The 14,636-nt window shown below is 33.9% G+C and overlaps 2 protein-coding genes across 2 annotated transcripts; both read right to left on the reverse strand.

The window, feature by feature from the left end:
* Positions 1–1,226: 1,226 nt before the first annotated feature.
* On the reverse strand, positions 1,227–5,598 carry LOC21400605 (triacylglycerol lipase 2). Its single transcript, XM_010113288.2, has 9 exons — positions 5,333–5,598; positions 5,066–5,179; positions 3,369–3,509; positions 2,990–3,100; positions 2,761–2,904; positions 2,463–2,503; positions 2,286–2,365; positions 2,085–2,180; positions 1,227–1,612 (listed from the first exon to the last, which is right to left on the reverse strand). The coding sequence occupies exons 1-9, from the start codon at positions 5,522–5,524 to the stop codon at positions 1,290–1,292; spliced, it is 1,242 nt and encodes a 413-aa protein (XP_010111590.1). The 5' UTR covers positions 5,525–5,598; the 3' UTR covers positions 1,227–1,289.
* A 4,814-nt stretch (positions 5,599–10,412) lies between these two features.
* Positions 10,413–13,734, reverse strand: LOC21400606 (uncharacterized protein At3g27210). The gene is made up of 3 exons (XM_010113289.2): positions 13,299–13,734; positions 11,782–11,862; positions 10,413–11,158 (listed from the first exon to the last, which is right to left on the reverse strand). The coding sequence occupies exons 1-3, from the start codon at positions 13,492–13,494 to the stop codon at positions 10,692–10,694; spliced, it is 744 nt and encodes a 247-aa protein (XP_010111591.2). The 5' UTR covers positions 13,495–13,734; the 3' UTR covers positions 10,413–10,691.
* Positions 13,735–14,636: the final 902 nt, after the last annotated feature.

Below are 14,636 nucleotides of genomic sequence, written 5' to 3' on the forward strand. Positions count from 1 at the left end.
CACAAGAACACAGGGGAGATAGAAGATAATAGGGCGTAAGGGAAACGACAACGAAAGTGGAAACGACATGAAAGAAAACGACAATAAATCTAACAAACGACAACAACCTGATAAAGATGGCAAGTACAAAGGGAAATAAATAAACCACACGTGCTAGTAGCTAAGACAAAACTAAAAAATGAATCCTTTCCCGGCAAAAAAAACTAAACTAAAAAAAATGACGAGTGTAAAAATACAATTAAATAAGAAACAATGCGACAAAAGGTAAAAACGACAATAAGAAATAAAAGGCGACCTAAAAAATTGACAGAAACTAAGAAAGGAAAAGAAAAATGTGAACGACATAAACATTAAACATTCGACGGCAATAACTAAAACTAAATTAAACGTAAGAACGACAAACTTGAAAAACGACCTTCTTTGTAGGACACCAAAGCAAGAAAAGGTAACAAAAGAAACCAACAAAAAACTAAAATCGACAACAACTAAAACAAAACGGCAATAATACATAAACGACGTAATAAGAAATACGAGAATTAAGAGGGGGAAAAATTGCAATGCCATTCTAAAACGGAAAATAAAAAAAGAAAGAAAAAAATTGCTCACATGGTTAAACGACAATGACCTTTAAACACGTTGAATGAGATAAACAACAATAACATTTAAACGACAACAACATTCAAAATCAAGAGACTACAAAAACGACATTCACAACATAAACGGCAATTAAATGAAAAACGACATCACATGGTGGAACAACAGCAAGCAACATCAGAAGACAACGACAATAACTTGAGGAAACAATATAAAGGAGAGAGATGACAGGCTAAATGACATGATATTGAAAACATCGACAATATACAATCGAGGTTACCATTAAACAACAATTTGTAAACGACATCAAAACAAAGAGATGACAAATTTAGAAATTTATAAAACGACATGAACTTGGAATGGGAAAGTCATGAATGAACAAGACAATAGAACTTTTATTTGCCTACTTAAATTGGTATTTCTTTTCTCTTTATGACAAGTCTTTTCCTCGATTGATTCATACGATAAAAGAGTAAACAAAACATGCACAATTCTCTGATCCACTTCCTATGAACTGTCCTTGCAAAAACAAATGTTCAACATTTTTCAAAATAAATTTAGATTTCTCATTAAGCACGTAGTTCTTTTGCTTAAAACTTAGTAGTAGTTTCATTATCATATAATTGATCTTATAATGAGTTTTTTTTTTTTTTTTTTTTTTTCCTTATCATAAACTGACCCTCCCTCGCTGAGGTTCAGTGTTGGTGCTTGAAAAACGACACTACAGCATTATAGACAATGTCCTTGGCGTCCACTCCCATTATGAAATCCGCGTGAGCATAATCCTTAATAAACTGAACAGTCATCTTGTCCACATCATGGTGCTTGAGACTATCAAGTAAAAGCCCTACGTCTCGAATATCGGAAAGCGCGTCCCGGCCGCCATAGCTAATGAAAAGCGGAAGGTTGTGAGGGATGTTGGAGAGGTTATAAACAGGAGGACTGGCTTCCCCGTAGTGCAACACATTGTAGTCGGGTCTCCCGTAGTTGAACTTTGCCAAAATCCCATGTCTCACAGCTGCATTATATAATCAATTTCATAAATGTATTTTGTCGTTGTCATCTACATGTTGCAATTACGGTTAGGTTGTACGCTTGCAACCACTAAATTTCTTTTATTATAAAATGTATATGGACTTGTTTGATAATATCATTTTTAGGAAGGTCTAATTTCTTTTGTTATAAAATGTACATGGCCTTGTTTGAGAAGTTATTATATTTTGAATTTTGGACCTCTGTTTCTAATTTTGCTTTATTCACAAGTAACTATTTGTGTAAAAGCAACAATATCCCAAACTAAGCTACACAGATCTTCTTTTCGTTCCAACTAACTTATTGTTAATTAGTACAACTCATTTTGCTTTCAAGTAACATTTTCATACAAAATTAAGTAAAGGTTTTTTTTTTTTTTTTTTTTTTTTTTTTTTTTTTTTTTTTTGTAGTACTGGTACATGAAACAGTTTGAGATGGGATTGGACAAAGGAACTTACTCTGAGCCAAGTGAACCATGTTCTTAGTGGATGTTGATTGGGGCTCGTTCTTCAGGAAGAGGTCAACAGTTGAAGAATTGAGACAACAATTGTGACCTTAAACCAATCAATTAAGGAAAATACTTAGTATTAGAATTTCTCTCAAGAGTGGTCAGCAAAATGTGAAGATATTGCTTAAGTAAAGAGATTAGCTATTAGTACCAGTAATTGCACTAAGTAAGTCATAGCAGTCAACTCCTGGATAAGCACAAAGGCCTTTGAGAAAGTTGGCCACAGGCTCCCTGAAATTAATCATAAACCTCACAGATTAGTAAAAATTCCAGAGCTTGAAAAGGGCTTAAATTAATCTGTACGGGGTCTTTTAGTTTTTGATCGTACCCTTTTGGATTAAACTCCGCAAGGCCGAATAATGTGGTGATCTGTAGGCAAAACCAGATAGTACTTTAGTGTTATGTTCTTAGATTGAGTTAATCATCAAAGGATTCAGCTCATGTGTCTGACGTTCATATTCGTCCTATAGTATTATGTCACGTCGATTAAAATTTCATATATCAATTAAAAGCTCAGTTAAAAATATTTTAATTGACGCGACGAATATGATTAGGGGAATAGGAAAGGAAATGGGACATAGAAAATTGGACACGTTTCAAAGGGCCACAAAAAAAAGCTGACATACCTCTCCAACAAAGGCTTTGGCAGCAACAACTCCAAGAGCAGTGTTCATGTGGCTCAAATAAGCAATTGGGCTCAACAAGGCTGCTGATTTCAGCTGGTTCACTAGCCTCCCTTCTGAGAAGGATGCCAGAGCTATCAATGTCCCCTGACAATTAAACACGTGTTAAACATTTTTGAGAAAAATAAATCTGCTAAGATCAATCTGATTATAATGCATGCTCAACACTCACCAGTGAATGGCCCACATAATCAATCTTCTGCCCTGTTTCTTTATACACGAAATCGAAAACAGCCGGTAGGTCAAAGGTCACCAGTTCATCCCATGACCAGTTCCAAAACCTCTGTCACATATAACACATTCACAACCTATTATGCTATTGCCACGAACGGTTCTAAAGCGCATTTATATAAAAAACTATTATGCTCTTGTGGCGTGTGTGTGTGTGTATGTGTGTGTATAGCATTTTTTGCTTACGTATAAACTATAATTAATGCTATTATATATGTTGCAGTTTTAGCTAATGATTGAAAAAAGCACAGGAAAGAGGAAGACAAGGAGAGATAAATAGAGTAAAAAGGAAATAGAGAAATAGGGAGTAGAAGAAGAACCGGTCTGCTAGGGTCCAATGCTTTGTGCTTGCGGCTAAACCTGGTTCCTCTGGTGTTGGCAATCCACACATCAAAGCCATTATCAGCCAAAATCATTGGTAGATTTTCTTCTGGTGAATTTAAAAGCCATGTCATTCCATCCTGCATATCCAAATATGATATTGACATTACCCCTTCAGCAGTCAAAACGACACAGGAACTCAACAAGCATGCAACTCCTAATTTTTCCCAAGTTATTATACTTGATCAAAAAAAAAAAACCCTACTTTTGAGCATAGTTACGTAATTATCATGCAGCATAATAAGTTTCAGTTAACGGTTATTAGCATCTTACTAATACTAGGAAGAATTTTGTTGATACTTTATCAGTAACAAATAATCATTCAGTTAATTATATTAAATTTATATATTAGAGAACTTTTGTGGATATATGTCGGTTAAATAATATACGTTAATGGGATTTTTTTTTTCTTAGTGTTTAGATAAGTGAATAGCGACAAGAGAGAGCAGGAGGTGCAGATCTCGAATTTGGGAACGATGGAATTATGCCAGAATCGGTGCATGATTTTGCGAAACTGTTAAAGCATTCAGGCTCATCTAAGACTCTGATCCTTCTCTTCTGTCCTTTCTAAGAGTAAAAAACTTAAAGCAGAGACCTTGGAAATTTAAACACCAACTTTTCTCATTCCGATGAGTCACTAGCGAAAAAGTTTGAACAAAACATGAACACCCGAATACCCTTAAACGTGGCAAACTTAGGAGCTTCTCATGTGCACTTGTCAACTATATGCTGTGGTATATCCATTATATTACGTTTGTGTGTTAATTAGGATTAGTCCAAGAAGTCCTTATTAGCTCTATTCCTTCTATAAATATGTATAAATAAACGTATATATATTTTTAATAGCCTGTGAATCAATACAAATACAATGATTTTAGATAAGGCTGTGTTATGGGCTTTTGAATAAACTACTAACTGTTATTTCCCAGCCAAAAAAATTAAATGCTTTGCTAGATGAACGTTACTACTAATATTAAAACAAATATTTTTTTACCCTAATTAAAAAAAAAAATATTTATTTATTTTTTGCTTCAAAATATATATATATATATATATGCATACGCAGTCATAGATACTGTTCAACTTTGGGTAGTAACGGCAGACAAATGCTGTATATATTATAAAGTTTGCCCGCAGAACCATTTCCACTAGCGTAAATCAAGCAATAACTTTTAAAGTAACTGCATTCATTGTTGGCTTTTTCGATAACTTTATCTCAAGTCAACTGCTTTAACTGAATGATTCAAACACCTATAACCAAAATGTGCTTTAACGTCGTAACTGTTAATGACCCCATTTATATAGTACTCCTTCCACTTTTCACTAGAATGGCCAAAAAGATTTAGTACTGGCATGCCAAAAATTATGAGGCTTCAAAAAGCCATGTTTAACGCCATAATATATATAGATACATATATATATATATATATGCAACAAAACGCGGTTATAAACAACCTTTTATAACAACATTATTGTCAAACATGGAGTAAGATTTAAGCCTTGACATCTGATAATCCCTTTTCCCTCAACAAATTAAACTGATCAAATGCATGGAATATGAACAATATTTGTAACGTAACAAAGCTTCAAAATAAAATGAGATTCATGTTTTAGCTTATGCATAAGTAGAACTTACCACAAGGACTCCATGTTGGATCAAGACAGGCGGCTTCTTTTGGCCGCTTCCCCGGCCAGTTCGCCCTCCTGAGATTCTTTGCGCATTCAGAATATAGCCATCTTGAGTTGTCACCTGGTCATCCAAAAATTAAATTACCATGCAAACACATTTTACTTCATCACAAATATATAAACATTTTACAAAACTCGTTTAGTACTACAAATATTTAAGAAAAACACAAAAAAGTATAACTTAATAATAATTGTGTAAGCTGAAAGGACTTACTTCAATCTCTTGGCATTTGTAGCCATAAGGAAGAACCGATGCCGCGCATATACCGGCCTCCGGTGGAGCCACGACGCCTTTTCTCGGACCAAACCAGCCACGGCCAAAGCTGTGCACGCCATGAGGTTCGACCACCAAGACCAAGGCCAAAAGTCCCCAAGCAGCCATACTGAAAAGGACTCGGAAAGCCATATAATAAAACTATGGTTTTTTATATGGTTTTCTTTTATGTGCAATGAATTGGGTTTTGAGATTTTTGAGAGAGAAGCCTTTATATGTATGTGTATATATATATAGGAGTGAAAGAAAAGACATAGAGATATATATTATCATAGTGGGAACGCAATGGCTGATCATGACCATCATCATTGTTCTCTGCTTACTTTCTAGCTGCTTTGTTTTTGTTCTCTTTCTTGGCTTAACTTTTTCTGTTTTCTGTTCTCTTTCTTTAGTTTTCTGCTTTTCCTTTTGCTTGGGCTTTTTCTTGCCTTAACTGACTACTAAGACAACAACATTTGTTGTAAGAAAGTGCGAGGCTTTTCACGTTCTCCCGCAATGGGAAGGGGGTTAGAGAACGCAGGACGTGGGTCCCACAAGGGTCATATTCTTCCTTATCATCTATCATCAATCAATCCACTTGATCTTTGAAATTTTTCATGGAATGATCTGCAAATTTCTGGAACTGCAAAATTCAAAGATTAGCTGGGCTGTGGACCGTCCTGGACTACCACTAAGATTAAGATGATTTTATTACGTGTTGTTGCGTATCTAACCAAAATAAAATGGGGTCCACATTACGATTGCCTTAATTCAGCTTGGTCCCACAGGAAACGACAACAACGTATAGAGAAAGCATTAATGCACCGTTTTGTTTTGTTTTTTGTTTTTATTATTATTTTTCTTTTTTTAGAATTAGACATTGATTCTAGTAGATTTGAAGCACAATGGTGAGAGTGCAATATTTTTAGAATTACAGAAGGAATTTGAAATCGAATTTAATACTAATAATCTATATCAAATAATTTAAATTAAGACTTATCTACTAATAACTAATAATTCAAACTTTAAAATAAAAGATAACTACTAATTAATATCTTAATATTAAGGATAAACTAAACACAAACTAATTTAAGTTTAAATAATCAATCATCTTTATGATGCCCCCGCAAGATGGAGCTCTGATTGGATAATCTAACTAATCTTGAATAGTGATAGAAGAAATTGACATGAGTGACGGAACGTAAATTGGCGACAAAAAAATAAAAAATAAAAAAAAATAGATTTTGTACTATCAATAATAATAATAAAAAAGACATACAATATTTTTAAAGGTTCACCCTTGCTATTGAAATAAGTCCATTTTCAATTGTGGCAGAACTTCATTATAAAAAATAAAAATAAAAAAAAATAAAAATAAAAGAGTTTATGAACAGAAAATTACACACCTTAATAATGACCCTAAATCAGCGGCCCCTTCCCGTTATAAATAACATATGATAATTGAATTTACAAATGTAAAATTCCCACAATGACCTTACAACAAAAGTCAGTCAATTCATTGTCTTCGTACCAGGACAAGAACTACACTCCACGTCGACGTCGTAACAAAACAAGCGAAAGAAATAGTTTCCCCGTAAGCAACCCAAATATTCAATTTGTCAATTTGATTCACATCTGGACTCGCCATTCGCCAAAAGGATGGTCTCTAAGCCCCTCCTTTTTGCCACTTTATATTGGCTGAATCCTCCTTTTTGCCACTTGCAATATCCAAATATATGTGTTGCAACACGTTTTCTCAGCCTTCAAGTAGCTAATCAAAACAAAAATTATGGGTCCAAAACGGAATTGCATTTTCCTCGGCTCAAATCACCTTTGTATATCAAAGAAATGACGTTAATGGCTACAATCTATATGTAGCATTCTGAGTGTCGTAAAAGAAAAACGTGCAAAGTTTCCTAAAACTGTAAATACCAAAATTTAGCATAAAATTTAAAAAGTATCGTTGTTGGATATAGTAACCTATAAATGTAAGTCTACAAGTATCCATTTGGAATGAGCACTCATTTCTATCTATAGTGCACACCTCAATTCTGAACTTTAACAGCAATACAAAAAAAAAATGTACATCACATATGTGTTGTATTTGTCTTTAATAGTGGATTTACTAAATGGTCCGGGTCAAATTCTCTTATAACTTAAGTTGTTTGCCACTTGTGTTTGTATTTCTTTTTTAGTGAATGAAATTTTCCACTTTGTCAAAAAAAAAAAAAAAAATCACATAAGGGAAACGGAATCATTGCATATGTACCCTCGTTTGTGCGGACCAAAAGGTCGCCTATTTTCTTTGTGGAGCTTTGGTCTTTTTGGTGAACTTGTATGCCTTTCACATTGGTAGGAATATGGTTTGCCTTAAGAAGCATATCTAGATACTAGATGAGTGGGTCTTAAAAATAAAAGGAGACAAAACTAAGTGTGTGTCATGTTGTGCATGTTCTTTCAATCATTTAATAGGGTTGATATCTCTTTGTCCGAACTTTTAAGATTTAGTCTTTTTTTAAACTCAACATGTATGGTAGGATATGAAAAAAAAAAAAAAAAAAAATCTACGAGCTCTATTTTGAATTATTAGATTTGTATATGTCAGTTTTGTCTATATTTTTTTTATTTAGTGTGATTTTATAACTTGATTTAACGTTTAAAAAAATGCATTAATACTCTATTGTAAAAAACTTATTCTTAAACATTATACCATTTCTGCCCTGAGTTTCTTTTATCATATATCAACATAAGAAGGATGGAATTCTAAGGAGAATGATACAAAACTAAAGAAGTAAGAGACAGATTATCTAATTTTCTGACAAAAATATCTTTCAGCACTCTTTTCTGCAAGCCCCGACCAAAATAAAAGAAATAAGTAGCCATGAGAGACATACATAAGGGTAATCTTAACAAATATTCTTTAAAAATACATGAATTAGTGTTTTACCTTTTACTTTTGATTTATAACTTTTTTAATTAAATAATTACACTAATAAAATAGTTTTTATTAAAAGTAAAGAGTAAAAATCTAAATTGATATACTTATTAGGGGTCAATTTTCAATTTTCTCCGTACCCTACATTGGTTGAAACTAGAAGCCCATCAACTCCTTCAAGCCCATCTCTTATTTGAGTTTGTATTGGTTTGGGCCTTATATCATGAAATTATCCAGACAAGGGGGTTTCTGAGTTTTCAAAATCGAGGTTGAAATGCATATTTATTGGAAAATCTATAGGAATGCCACTCTAATTACAGAGCATAAAGATTTATGTTTGTTTTAAATATTAGAAAATGTCTCCTTTACTATTTCCTTTATGTTTTTAGAAATTAACATAAGAGTGACATAATTTCAAGAGAATGATATAAAACTAACAAGGTAAATTAAATAGCAAATATTTTTATTTATTTTTTTCTATATTATTAGTACGAAAAGAAGCCATGTCAGGAGGGAATCAATAAACATATAGACTATATCAAGTAAAGAATCCAAAGTATGTTTGCTAAGAGAGAAAGGAAATAGAAAGGAAAAAAGACATTTAATTTAGGTGAGGAAAAATAAAGAGGAGGTCCTCTAGGGTTCCTTTAGAATTGATTTTTGTTTGTTTTTAAAAACTTTTTGCACATTTTTTGAGGCATAAAAAAGAAAAGGATTTGTAAACCGTATTTATTTAGCAAATGTTTTGAAAATAAGAATGAAAATAAAAAACAACGAGAATGATTTTTGCGAAGGAATTAGAAAATGATTGAAAGTTATTTTCTCTTTTCTGTTTTCATTTTCTAGTACTTATCAACAATGTTATTAATTAATAATTATAACCAAACACGATTTCACTTTTTTATTATATTCAAAACAATCTCTTAAAAAATCAACTAAATGCAATTTCAGAATCAGTCCCATAATGATTCTCAAAACAATCTCATTTTTAAAAACAAAATCATTTTGAAAACGTTATCAAACGGGCCCCTAGTTTCTTCATATTTGAGATATGGGCTTGTTCTTTTGAAGTTTAACTTGAGTATAATTCTTGAATTGAGTTGAATTTGAGTTATAACTTGAGTTGAACTTGTAACTTGAGTTTGTGTTTGGTTGTGTACATTTGAGTTATGGTTTGAGATACGAATCTTTTTGAGTTTGTGTTTGAGTGAGTCAAAACTTGAATTTGTATTTAAATAGTATTTTAATAAAAACTCAATGCTGATGAAAAATTTTAATAGGGTATATGGGTCGGGTTTTATTCGTCTTTTCGTTGTCAACGCATAGAAAAAAAATCATCTCAATCAGAATTAAAACGAAAAAGTTATAGCATTTTTAAGAATAGAAAAAATATTGTTCATTAATTTGAGTTCGAGTTTCTGAACTCGAGTTGAAGGGGAAACTTGAACTCGAGTTTTAGTCATAAACTCGAGTTTGAACTCGAGTTTAAATTTAAAAGAACATGAACTCGAATAAAATTGTAACTCAAGTTGTTTTTTTTGTTTTGGTTGAGTTTTTTACTTAAAAGAACAAGCCCTAAAATTGGAGTTATTTGAAGGATTTAAAATCTCCCACTAAATACATTCCTTAATTCTTTTTCTCTTCTACCAAATAACCACGGGATCCAGAATCCTTCCACTAACTATGGATCTAAATGCCAAAATTTAAAGAGTTTAGATTCTAAGTTGCGAAACAACAACAAAATATTTAGATAATTTTTGTTTAAACAATTAGATCATTCACGACCATTAACTGACATCCATTAGTTATTGGACCACAATCATAACAGATTTTTAAATTTAAAGTCTCATTTATCAAAATTAAAAGTTCAAGATCGAAGGTGCCAGCACAATGAATTCAAGGTGTACCATGCAATTAACCCATAAAGAGATGAGCATTCTTATTCAATTTAATAACAGACCTTGTCGTTTAAACCGATCCTCATGATCATATTCAATCATGATTTTGAAAGACGGTACTAATTAGTAAACTTTTTGCATGTATAGGCACGTGAGAGATCCCAACGAGTATTGTGGAATAATGGAACATACCAAGCACTCTTCAGAAGAGATTTCAAATATTGAAACTTCAACTTTAGATGAAAAAAGATGGTATTATTACACGTAAACCATCTCCTCCCATCACTTCTTGCATGCATAAGAACGCCAAAATTTTCACAAACAGTGTTTTATCCTTGGCAAAGAGATCTTAAGACTTTACATGATCCGGTAGAGGTAATATGAAGTTTGATGAGTATTGAAGAACTAGTTTATACTCTTATGAGAACCAAGATTCTGTGACCCCTGGCTTTTTCCATCTACATTGTATATGCTAGAGGGTTCAGAATCAAGGTCCTCCATTTACAGCAATGGCAGGGCTCATTTTCTTCTTCCGGTCGCTAAAGCTACGGCAAGCAACCAAGCTTGGAAGACAGCATTGTACAGACCTCATTGGTCTGTGAACATCATTTACAGCATCTCCATTATTAGGTGTCCTTTCACTGCTGCACATGGAATTAGCTCCCGAGATAAAAGGGGTATCGCGAGCGGATTTTGGAGGGACGTCTAGAGCGGCTTGCTTTACCTCAGGTCTCCCACTGGCCATGGCATTGTTGTTAGCTTCTTCTTCGTCATCGTCTCTGATGCTCTCTTTGAAAAGATCAAGCAGACTCCTTTTCTTTTCTGTTGGAAATGGCGCAGGTACGGGCCGTACGGTGCCAGGAGTCCTGGCTTCAAAAGGGGCCGCGCTGACCTTAGAAGACCCCATGGGGACGCCTTGATGGACCGGAGTGTTACCACGAGACGGGGTAAAATCTGCATGAGACATACAGAGTTAAATGGTAAAAGGGGTCCAACAAAAAATGGTTTTAGGTATAGTGGAGAAGAATATTAAGTTTTTATTTTCCTTTTCAACTTAAAAGACCAATGTTCTAGCAAAAACTTAAGAGACTAATGAGACGGTCCATAAGCCTTATTGTTGAAAAAGACCAAAGATCTTTATTGTGTCTTGAACTCAGGGTCAGGCTATACAAAAATTGGCGGGGGAAATGTAGCTCAATGGTTTTATTAGGAATTGACCTTTCTCCTTTATTTGCCACCACATATACCAAGGGTCCATTCGGAACATACATTCAAGTTAGTGAATCTGATTCATTGGTGGGAACCCTTGTGAGAGAGGAAATTTTTTAATTCAAATTCTTCGTGAGATAAAAAAACAATGTAGCAAAACCAAATCATGGGTTTAAAAATATATCCTCCAAACAACCCCCAAGTTTCCAAATTTTTCTTACCGTTACTGTTTGTTAGATCATCAAATCGGATTCTGTTTCAAACTATTGTAAGAAAGCCAATACTAGAATTTTGAGAAAATAGTGGAAAACAGTAGCAATGCTGTATTGCAAGACAAGATGGAACAAGGCATTCGAATATGTGCTTACCACCATTGACACTATAAAAATCATCTTCACAGTCTGATTCCAACCAAGGCTGGGAATCAAAGAAGGCTTCCTCTTTACTATCTGTAAAGGAACAAGGCACACGTGTTTACATTTCCATAATTTCAATTAAAAGTGTAAATTAGAGAAAAAAAAAAGGCTACTTCCGAAAATCACAAACAAGAAGAACCAGCAAGTGTCAATGTAATTTAATTCCAAATTGAGGTAGACATAGCCGGGGAAACCTAACTTTCAATAATTCCTGATGTTCATATCTACTTCTTTTCTTCCCATAAATCATAAAAATCTGCGGACCCTACAATACATGAATACACAATAATGTGGTCCATCCATCACCAAGCCTTTACCATGATCCTGAATAGTCAAAACCATCCACCACAAGATGAGCTTTGCCCCAACCATAATGCAAGCAAAACTAGTACTGGCCCCACAAAAAGATACATCTTTTCCAAGTTAAAAGCAATGGCAAGGGCGAGGACCATACTAAACAAAATAAGCCGTCCATATTCAATAATGGGTCATCTTTATCTATTTCTAAGCATGATAAAAGGCTAAGAAAATTGCATTCACCAATATTTTGGCCATATCCCTTATCAACTCCTAGGAAACTCTAGGATACCAAACTTCATAAACTGCCAAGAGGGAATAAAAAGTTATATTCCAAGACGTTTTTCTACAATGATATGCTCATAGTGTACAGGATGGGTTTTCATGGTGGTTCACCCACAATGACCTACTTTTTCAGAAAAATCACACTAGAGAAAATAATAGTAAAAGAGACTTTTCTTATTTACTATTGGGGTCCATTTTCAGAAGTGACATGTACCAACTTCCCTTCAAACTCATAAATCACATATATCACTCCAAAGAATTTCAGAAAATCTAACTTATTTCAATTCCAAAAAACAGCCAGATAGATTTATTATTTATATTTGGTACAACAAACCAAATACACAATATCTTCTCCCTCAAACCAAATATACTTTATAAAATAGAAAAAAGTTTAATAATTTGTAATTGTAAAAGGCATTAAAAATAAAGATTTCAGTAGCAGCATGTTTACCAGAAAATAATAAAAAGGCCTTACAAATTCCCCAAAAGAAAAGGGAAAAAAAACAGAATAAGTATATCGAATTTAAGAAAGTGATCATCTCATCTCATAACAATAAAGAGAGAATTTTTGGCGCATAAACGACAAGAAAACCACCCCTCCAATAACAAACTCCGGAAATCAGTCATCAGAAGTTGAAATGGAGAAGGATCTTCAATGTCTCTCTAAACTAGTAACCACTATATATCAATAAATACTATCCAAACAACTTTTATTTCTTTTCTTTTTTTTTTTTAATTTTAGTAAAGGATCTAGAGAAGAAGAAAAAGCCATTCCATTTCTACAACAAACTCAGATACATAATACAAAAAGGAAACTTTTTCTTTTTCCTTCTCTTTTCTGTCTTGCAAGATCAAAATCATGAACGGAGTTCGGAGCAGTTTCATACCATAATCTCGAAAAGTCTTGGCGGAGGGAGATGGCGACCAAGAGCTGAGAGCAACGTCCTTGATCCGACCGGCGGGTTTTTCCTTGACTGGCGAAGGTGGAATCTCGAGCTTGTCGTTTTTGGATCCAAACGACAGTCTGAGCTTCATGGGTGAATCAGAGCTTCTATTATGAAGAGAAGAAACACACGAACCCATATATACAATATAAATATATATATATATATATCTATCTAAACCAATGAGACTACTCTGATCATCACTCACAGGGCGAGAGGAAAAAGGAAAGAGCTTTTCTTTCTTTCTTTTTTTTTACAGAGAAGGCGAGAGCATTGTAGCTAATTGCTATGGAACAAGGAGGAAGGAAACAGAGTTTTCTTGGCGTTTTGCGAAAGCAGTAAGAACAAAAATATGAGAGAGAGAGAGAGAGAGAGAGAGAGAGAGAGAGAGAGAGAGAGAGAGAGAGAGGGAGGGAGAGGGGGAGAGAGAGTGGGTGATAGAGAGAGTGGTCTTCAGAGAGAGAGGTTATAACTTATAAATATCACAGACCCAATGACCAATCTGCTGGTGTATAGAATTGTGGATTTACGGAGATGGGTCCCACTCCAAAATGTTAAAAAAAAAACCCAGATATTTGTTTTTGGGGGGAAGTGGGGCCTACCGATCATTCGACTTTTTTGTCTGTGAATTTCGTGCAAAGCCTGTCTTTTTGGACTTCTCTCTCTCTCTCTCTCCCTCTTTCTTACTTTATTTTGTCGTCATCATGGGACTGTGTCGCTTTATTATTTACTTCCCGCTGGGTGAAACTGTAGACCGTTTTGGTTTTCTCCAGAAATTGATTAAATTTATTTATTACCAAATGGAAAATACCATTACGCAACTTGTTGGTTTGTTAAGGATTTTGGGGAAATTGTTTTATGGCCCTACTAGTCTAGACTCCGTCCATTTTACTGATTTGAGTTTAGAATTTGAGTTTAGCTACAGTAAAAAGCTCTCAAAAATAGTCACATCTAACTTTTTTATTACAGTAAAAAGCTCTCACACAAAATCACATCTCAACTCGAATTATAAACTCGAATCAGCGAAGTGAACGGACCCTAATTCTTCCTGACAAAGAGCACAAGTTTGCTGATGACCGGAGTTCAGTAGTTGCAACTTGCAACTACAATTCAAGGTTTTGATATGGGTCGTTCATTTTGTTGATTCGAGTTTATAATTTGAGTTGAGATGTGATTTTATGTGAGAGTTTTTTACTGTAGTAAAAAAATTAGATGTGATTATTTATGAGAATTTTTTACTGTAATAAAACTCAAATTCTAAACTCAAATCAATAAAATAAA

The sequence above is a fragment of the Morus notabilis genome, unplaced genomic scaffold (assembly GCF_000414095.1).
Source record: "Morus notabilis unplaced genomic scaffold, ASM41409v2 Scaffold168, whole genome shotgun sequence".
NCBI classification, from domain to species: Eukaryota; Viridiplantae; Streptophyta; class Magnoliopsida; order Rosales; family Moraceae; genus Morus; species Morus notabilis.